The 9,272-nt window shown below is 31.7% G+C and overlaps 1 protein-coding gene across 4 annotated transcripts; it reads left to right on the forward strand.

The window, feature by feature from the left end:
* Nucleotides 1-1,043: 1,043 nt before the first annotated feature.
* On the forward strand, nt 1,044-5,452 carry LOC132627325 (tubby-like F-box protein 8). 4 transcript variants are annotated; one of them, XM_060342598.1, is made up of 5 exons: nt 1,044-1,175; nt 2,106-2,523; nt 2,648-2,735; nt 3,357-3,489; nt 4,205-5,452. In XM_060342598.1, the coding sequence occupies exons 2-5, from the start codon at nt 2,188-2,190 to the stop codon at nt 4,923-4,925; spliced, it is 1,278 nt and encodes a 425-aa protein (XP_060198581.1). In that variant the 5' UTR covers nt 1,044-1,175; nt 2,106-2,187; the 3' UTR covers nt 4,926-5,452. The 4 variants fall into 4 exon arrangements, with proteins under 4 accessions (XP_060198581.1, XP_060198583.1, XP_060198584.1 ...); XM_060342600.1 differs by lacking the exon at nt 1,044-1,175 and adding an exon at nt 1,447-1,559; XM_060342601.1 differs by lacking the exon at nt 1,044-1,175 and adding an exon at nt 1,597-1,692.
* The last annotated feature ends 3,820 nt before the right edge of the window (nt 5,453-9,272 follow it).

Genomic DNA, 9,272 nt, shown 5'->3' on the forward strand with positions numbered 1-9,272 from the left:
TTACATTCTTGCATTTACATACACTTCTCGATTTAACCACAAGAAAAAGGGTTTGATCGAATACGATTTACTTATCTTTAACCCTTCAAAACAAATTTGATTGTTATCTTAAATCATTTTTAGCAGTATACACACACGAAACCAATCGTCACATAAAATGAGACTTTTCGTCATTACATAATGATCAATTTAACTATACGATCCTATAAAATTTAAATAGGACTAACAATCAAAATAAATTTTTATTTATAATAACAACACAACACGACAGGTAACAATCATCCAAACAAGTAAGGCTATAAGGCAAGTCACTCCATCTTATTTCTTAAAAAAAAAAAAAGAGGAATTATTATTGATTTTTTCAACGCCACAATCAAATCAAAGTGTGTCGCATATTTACCTCATAAAATATTAAACCTCGTTTTCATTCACTTTTTTTTTTAAAAAATGAATTAATCTCTTATCATCTTACGTCATATTTACTCATCTCCAATCTTTGAAAATAAAAAAGGGTCCCAACTTGTTCTTCTTCTTTCTTGTCGATCTTAAGCACAAATTTGCTAGAAGTGTAGTAACATAAAACAAACTACCTTGCATCAAAACATTTAAGACAAAACCAACAGAAAGAAAAAGACAAGCGCTTTTGTTCTTTTCTCCCCGGTTCAAAATAAGTGTCCATTTACGCTTTTTCACACCCCTTAATTTCTAAAAAAATAAGCATTTTGACTAAATTATCTTTAGTTAATAAGACATTTGCCTATTTATTGTCTTGAGTAAATAGGGACAAATCGGAAAAAATAATATTAATTCATTCTTTATTATTATGTAAGTGGCCTTAATTTGAACCAAAATAAAAAGGTTAAGTTGCAGTTATTTTGAACACGAGAGTATTATCTTTTAAATTAAAAATGAATTATTACATCATCATCATCAAATTAAAAACTAAAACAAGAAACTTAAGGGCAAGAACAAAAAGAAAAATTCAAAAGGCCCCACCAAGTGGCAGTTAACTATATTCCACATTAACAAAAAGGACAAAGAAATTAGACCCGTGAAGAGGATTTAATAAAGGCTTTAGTAGAAATGAATTAAGAGAGAGAATCAGATAATACTTTCAAGTCTTTAGTTTAGTTTAGAGAGAGAAATAGAAGAACAACAACAAGAAAATATTTGTGGTAAGTATGATAATCATTTCTCTTTTATGTTTGAAATACTTTGTTTCATATGTGCTTTAATGTTAATTTTTCTTTTTTGTTGAAACTTCCATTTTGGGTTTTTACCTAAGCAAATTTTGTTTGATTTTATGTAGAAATTTTCTTGGTTTGAAGATGGGAAAGTATTTTTGTTTGATTATTTTGTGGCTAGCCTAATTTGTGTGCACTAACATTTTTTGTTTAAAGTGAAACATAGTAACAAGATTAACCCAAGTGTGACATTTGTGAACTATTTAGGAAATTGCATTCTTTGTATAGATATATATCTATCTGTATCACTTTCCTGTTGATGGGCCACCAAAAAAATAAAAATCTTTATGTTTGTCGTCATTGATATCTTACCAGGTATCCGAAAATGAAATTTCCTCCTTTTTTGGGGCCATGTTTTCAGGCCAAGATATGTTCTTTGTTTCTTTTTTTGGCCTCTTCTCATATCTTTTTTTATAGGTTTCATGGTGGTCTATTGCTATATACTTTGGTATATCAAATTTCTATTAAGTGTCTTGTACTTGTAATTACCCCACCCCTCCCTAGTAGAATAGAAATTGAGAGGAAAGTAGCTAATACAAGATTAAATATGGCAAACCAAGGGAATTTTTTATTAAAAAAGGCTATTAGAAGTAAAGTTTTTTTTTTTTTTTAGTGTGGTAAGGGGGTTAAATTTTTGTGAGATTAACTTTTTTCTAAATGATGAAGTGGTGTTGTAGACTTGCTTCCTATTGTTGTCTTGCAAGCAGGAAAGTGGTCTCCAGTAAAGTCTCTAGTTTTGGACTGCTTTATATGACTTCTTTTGCAGGAATCTTCTTTTCTTGCTTTGTAGTTTTCCTCTTCATTTTCTTTGTAATTAAGGTATGCAGAATAGTTTGAATTGATACCCTACTCCCTCTTCAGGTATATTTAATGTGCACGGTTGTCGGAGACTCGAGCCCATCACTCCAAAAGTAACCTGTGGAGCCTTGCTCTGGTCCAGTAAATGTCTTTTCGCAGTATAGTTCGTGATATTAGGGATAGTATTGGAAACTTATCTAGGCGGCGGAGTTTCGATAACAGAGGGAAGTCTCAGAGTGCTGTCCATGAGTTGCATGACCAGCCTACTATAGTCATTCAGAGTAGTTGTTGGGCAGGCCTCCCACCAGAGTTACTTCGTGATGTAATTAAAAGATTGGAGGCAAGTGAGAGTACTTGGCCTGCTCGTAAACATGTTGTCGCATGTGCAGCTGTTTGCCGCTCATGGAGGGAGATGTGCAGAGAAATTGTTCAGCGTCCCGAGTTCTCCGGAAAGTTGACCTTTCCCATCTCTCTTAAGCAGGTGATTTTCCTTTTCAAAGTGGAGCATATGTTGCTATCATTTCTCTATTGTTTTATAAGGTTATGGTGGAAGATGAGAGCTGTATCATTGTAGTGATGTTTGTTATCCAATTCCTTTTTTGCAGCCTGGGTTTCGGGATGGAACCATCCAATGCTTCATCCGGAGGGACAAAGCTAATTTAACTTACCAACTTTTCCTTTGCCTTAGTCCTGGTAAGTTTATCTTCCTGGCTTTCTGCTGACTGACATGTAGTCTAATTTGCTTGTGAGATTTAGGGCAGATCTTTTGCTCATCTGTAAGCTTCATATAGTCATCTGATGTTTCCATTTGTTGCATTAGATCATTTAGGTTTTAAAAGGTTTTGTTTTCTAAGTTGGATTTGATTGGATTCATTTCCGAGGGTTGACAGAAGAATCATTTCACTGTAAGTAATGCACCACGATTTACATAAAATTCCCTTGTTCCACAGAGTGGAAGATGGAATCAAGCAGTTCTTGTGAAGGGGTTGATTTTTAGTGCCTATATGTTTGTCTGCTTAGGAGAACTTCACAGTTAATAGACAGAAAATTCAGATCACAATTCACAGAAGAATGTCTTTTTTCTGCTTTTCAATTGTTTGAGCGGGAATTTTTTATTCTGGTTATGGGAGTTGCGGATTTTCACTGAATATGCTTTGTCAATTGTGTAAAAGGATTCTTAGTTAATGGTTCAGAACCATTTTGGAAGCTTCTTGATATTTCCCTTTTAAGTTTATACAAATATTGCCTTGTTTTCATTAAAACCGGGAAGCCTGATGTTTGCTGATATTTTCTTTTTCCTTTTGTGTTCATCAGCCTTGCTTGTAGAAAATGGCAAGTTTCTTCTTTCTGCAAAGCGTAATCGGAGGACCACTTGTACAGAGTACATCATCTCTATGAATGCAGATAACATATCAAGGTCAAGCAGCTCTTACATTGGAAAACTTAGGTAAGTATGCTTTGAGAGAGTTCAAATCCTTAATTTTCCTAGTTTTGTTGTCAAAGACTATCGTTTTTTGGCAAAAGGAACGATATCATAAATGATTAAAATGGCTCAAGAAATCTACAAAGTAGCATCTGTGAGATGATGAGAATAGGATCTATAAGGTTCTATCTGACGAAAGAGAGTTAAATGGTGGGAGGAAATTAGTGAAATCTTATGAACTTTCTAATTGACAAAAGAGAGTACAGAAGAAACTAATTAAGTCGTCATCTTGGATTCTATCCCTTTTGACTGTGGAATGAGGCTTTGAATAATATTGTGAGCGCATTGGTGATTTGAGACTGTTTGCTCTTTTATATGCTTACCCAAAAAAATTATTATAAAATCATTCTACAATGCCATAAATTCTTATGGTGGGTAACGAATGGAGCATTCCAGTTGTGTCTAATAGTGAACCTGTCCTGATGACCTATTTGGTTACATTCCTTAACTTATTCAATTCTTTATGCCCTGACTTGTCTTGGATAAAAGGTGAATAAATTGTTAAACATGCGAAGATTATTATGTTTAATGTGATGAAGTTTGTTAGTATGAATTTAGCTGTTAGCTTGAACTGGAAATAAGTATTTAATGGGTCATAGACGTGATAATTTCTGATGCAAGTTTCCGATTCAGGCCAATTGTAAAAGGCTTTTAAACTGTTTTTATTTCTTCTTTTCAGGTCAAATTTTCTGGGCACGAAGTTCATAATGTATGATACCCAGCCACCATACAACAGTTCTAGTATTCCTCCACCTGGTGGAAGCCGGAGATTCTACTCCAAGAAAGTTTCTCCCAAAGTCCCTACAGGAAGCTACAACATTGCACAGGTTAGCTACGAACTGAATGTACTCGGGACCAGGGGGCCCCGCAGGATGAATTGTGTCATGCACTCAATCCCTATCTCGGCCCTTGAACCCGGGGGCACTGTTCCAGGCCAACCTGAACTTCTCCCACCCGATCTTGAAGACTCATTTAGGAGCATGTCCTTCTCAAAATCAATCGATGCTTCAACGGAATTCAACAGCGCGCGGTTTTCAGATATTGGGGGTCCAAGTGAAGTAGTAGATGAAGAAGCGAAGAGTAGACTTTTGGTTCTTCGAAACAAGGCACCTAGATGGCATGAACAGCTTCAGTGTTGGTGTCTGAATTTCAGAGGGAGGGTAACTGTCGCTTCTGTCAAGAATTTCCAGCTGATTGCTGCTACACAGCGTGCAGCCGGTGCCCCAACACCAGCACAACCGGCTCCTCAGTCATCATCATCAGATCATGACAAGATTATCTTGCAGTTTGGTAAGGTTGGCAAAGATATGTTTACAATGGATTATCGGTATCCTCTATCTGCCTTTCAGGCTTTCGCCATCTGTTTGAGCAGCTTTGACACAAAGTTGGCATGTGAATAGAAAGAACAAATAGAAGATTTAGTTCATACTACTAGTTCTCTCTTCCCTAGAGTTGCCTAAAGATTGTTGCACCATCTTTGTGTGACTCTTCATCAGAATCAAGGAGATGCAGGAAGCTCTTGCACATTGGACAATTATTATCTTCTTCTTGCCTCACCGTCGTCATTCGTTGTTTTATCCTTCATTCATAGAGTTTAGATGCTTCTGTTATAATATTCGCTAGTGTTAAATGTAGTTAGTGAAAGGAAAAATATAAAATTTGTACCATGTGTGATTTCCAGTTGTAACATCCATTTGTACAATCAGCCCACTTTGTAGTGTTCTTTGTTAAGTTTGGATTATGCTGGCTGGTGATGTCCAAAGTTGTAAACCACATCTTTATGTTGATGTGGAGGCCATGGTGGATATTCTGATTCAGATTTAGAGGGTACCCCTTATCTGCCTTTTGTGAAGGGGACTCTGGTCGATCATTAATATGCCTATTTCTGTCAAAGTTATGTAATCTTCTAATAAATATTTTGAAATGATATGCTTGGCCAAAATTGTCCCCCAAAAAAGAAAGACTGTGCACCTTGTATTACAGTACTTTCTTTGCAAGAAAGTTTCATGTATTAGGTGAAACCTTAAACAGCAAAACAAGATCATGCATCAAATCGTAACTCCACGAGGACTTTTAAGATGAGAAGTAAGACATCATGCATGTGCATTGTGCCTAACCGTGTCATAATATTGGGGACACTTCACGGATGATGACTCAATTTTTACTTTATTTCTAGTCAATAAACTATTTTAAGTCACTCAATTTCCCTTATTATAGCGAAAAGTCATTTACCTTGCCTTTGTCTAAGTATCGTAGAAATAATGTTATACTCTGTAATTGTTATCACGTCTCGTTTATTTACTTTTAGTGACTTTTTGTGATACTTAGTTAAAGTTGGTGACTTTTTGGTTACAAATATCATTTGATAACTTTCGTGATATTCACGTACGTAAAATTCAGTAATTTTTTTATTACAAAAATAGTGACTTTGGTGTAATAATGTGAAAATTGAGTGGTGTCCACTGTTATCATATATCGTTATTTCTCTTATTGACTTTATGTGATAATTAGGTATATTTATTTTATTGTGCTGTAATAGTCATTACCTGCATATGTCAAGACTCCCCCAAAATGGTAAATTAATCAAGGGTTGGGACGAAGGGAATAACTAAAAGGTAAAAACAAAGAAATGAAAAATCACAAAAACAGATATGAGCCAAATGAAGCCGAACAAAGGAATAGTTTACAATGGAAAAGAACCAATTTGGTGAAGACAAATTGGTCTGTTACTGCACCCCTATTAGCTCAATCGGGCAATCAAAATAAACATGTCCAAAGAATCGTTATATATCTCTTATCTTCCAAATCTGCTTTAAATTAAGCGTGCCTAGTTGCCTACTAGTAGAACAATACAGCATGAAAGGGATATCAATGGAATTTTGAGCATGTAGAGACTGATTTTGACATTTCAAAGCAAATTTGAAGGGCTAAAATATGAAAAACAATGGATTCCGGAGCCAAAATGGCATATTTTTACAGCAATTAGACCAAAATAGGCTGTCTTTTTTTTTTTATACCCAAATGGGTATTTCGTTGATCATTCAACGAAATACCCCAGTTACTGTTCATAGCAGCAACTCTTTTTTTTTTTTTTTTTTTTTTTTTTTTTTTTTTTTTTGCTATTTCGTGGATTGTTCCACGAAATAGCTTTTTTTTTTAAAAAATTTTGCATTTCGTGGAACAATCCACGAAATAGCTTTTTTTTTTTTTTTTTTTTTTTTAATTTCGTGAAAAAAATGATTTTGTTTTTTACATATCATGACACAATCCACGAAATAGATGTTTTTTTTATTATATTTCGTGAATAAAAAAAGAAATAGGAAATTATAATTTTTTTTTTTGTTTTTGCATTTCGTGTATTAAAAAACGAAATAGGAAAATAAAAAATAGGAATATATATATATATATATATATATATATATATATATATATATATATATATATATATATATATATATATTTCATTCATGTACCAATGAAATAGGATGAATATATATATATATATATATTTGTGTTTCATTTATAAAAACATTTATATATTCACGAAATAAAAAAAAATCTTATTTCGTTTTTTAATAAACGAAAAAAAAAAATAGTTGTAAAGTCAAGACGTAACTTTATTTTAAATATAAATATAATTCTAAAAAATATAGGGAGAAAAACTAGTTGTAAAGTCGTCAAACTTTAGATGGTCATAACTTTGTGCTCGGACGTCCGATTTACGCGATTTTTTTTTTGATTTTGGGTATTTTTCCGAGATCTATGCACACAAACGGCCATAAGGCGGTTTGGCCGAGCCGATTTTTAAAAAAACGCCTTTTATCACATTCAATTTCAAATTTTCCCCAAATTGGCATGAAATTTTCAGTTTTATTTACTTATAAGATGATGATACGCAATAGATTTCAACGTAAAAATCCAGGGATAATGTATCTGTGAATGTCAATTTCACTTCTGCGGTTTCAATTTTTGAAAATAAAGCTGACTAATTTTCTCGATATATAAAGTTGACTAAAATAACCTTACAGTTAAACACTAAGTTTTTTGAAAAATATATTTTAAAAAAATTAAAAAATGGCTTTTAATCAATTTGGAATATATATATATATATATATATATAAGATCAATTTCAAAAATATATAAAAAAAACTATTTTTTTTTTATATTTCGTGGATTGCTCCACGAAATGCAAAATAATAATAAAAAAAAAACAGTTTTAAATTAAAAATAAAACAGTTTCGTTAATATAAATAAAACTGTTTTTTTTTTTTTTTTTTGCATTTCGTGGAACAATCCACGAAATATTTTTTATTTTTATTTTTTATTTTGCATTTCGTGGAACAATCCACGAAATATTTCATTACATGAATGAAATATATATATATATATATATATATATATATATATATATATATATATATATATATATATATATATTCCTATTTCATTTTTATATAAACGAAATGAAAATAAAATTATTTTCCTATTTCGTTTTTTAATACACGAAATGCAATATATATATATATATATATATATATATATATATATATGTATATAATTTCCTATTTCGTTTTTTTATTCACTAAATACAAAAAAAAAAAAAAACTTATTTCGTTCATTAGATTACGAAATGCAAAAAAAAAATAAAAAAAAAAATCAATTTCCTTCATTAATACACGAAATAATATATATATATATATATATATATATATATATATATATATATATATATATATATATATATATATATATATCCAATTTCCTTTTTATACGAACGAAATTAGAAAAAAATTTATCCTATTTCGTTTTTTAATACACGAAATGCAAAAACAAAAAAAAAATTATAATTTCCTATTTCTTTTTTTATTCACGAAATAAAATAAAAAAACATCTATTTCGTGGATTGTGTCATGATATGTAAAAAAAAAATCTTTTTTTTCACGAAATTAAAAAAAAAAAAAAAAAAAAAAAAAAAAAAGAAGCTATTTCGTGGATTGTTCCACGAAATGCAAAAAAATTTTTTTAAAAAAAGCTATTTCGTGGAACAATCCACGAAATAGCAAAAAAAAAAAAAAAAAAGTTGCTGCTATGAACAGTAACTGGGGTATTTCGTTGAATGATCAACGAAATACCCATTTGGGTATAAAAAAAAAAAGACAGCCTATTTTGGTCTAATTGCTGTAAAAATATGCCATTTTGGCTCCGGACTCCCTTTTGAGTCGTCCAGGTTTTATATGCAAACTTAGTGGTCATCGACAATTCGACATATGTTGAAGGTAAAACACTAGAACGTGTGTTACAGTTGTCGTAAGTGGACTCGAATGATGGATTATCATCGCATGATGACATAATATATTAGCTCAATATTGCATAAATTTTTGGTGTGCAGTAATTTTTCTTTTGACGCAAGAGTATGCATATAATTATTTGCCTTAATTATTTGCCAATTGCAAGGAATATCTATTGTCTGTCCAATTTGGCATCTGTCTTTTAGTATGATTTTCAGTTTGGTATGTTTTTTGGTTAGAAAATCATGATGTGCTTCGCACCTAAAACACTAGTATTAAAAAAAATGAACCCCTTTTCTTCAAAATTGTCTTGTTTGAGGCATGTTTCTTGCACAGCTATCCAACCAAACCACGAGACGTACCTTTTTTCTTTCTTTTTCTATTTTGTTTGGCCTCTGCTAAGGCCATTGCGTATTTATTATAGGGGTTTCAACTTCCAAGTTTAGCTAATGAAGAAAA

Source organism: Lycium barbarum, chromosome 2 (genome assembly GCF_019175385.1).
Source record: "Lycium barbarum isolate Lr01 chromosome 2, ASM1917538v2, whole genome shotgun sequence".
In the NCBI taxonomy this organism is placed as follows: Eukaryota; Viridiplantae; Streptophyta; class Magnoliopsida; order Solanales; family Solanaceae; genus Lycium; species Lycium barbarum.

Bases quoted from the DNA above. Each gene is read 5' to 3' on its own strand.
- LOC132627325 (XM_060342598.1), top strand. From the start codon at position 2,188: ATGTCTTTTCGCAGTATAGTTCGTGATATTAGGGATAGTATTGGAAAC. The intron at 2,524-2,647 runs GTGATTTTCCTT...CCTTTTTTGCAG, and splicing joins TTCCCATCTCTCTTAAGCAG to CCTGGGTTTCGGGATGGAAC. The intron at 3,490-4,204 runs GTAAGTATGCTT...TCTTCTTTTCAG, and splicing joins TCTTACATTGGAAAACTTAG to GTCAAATTTTCTGGGCACGA.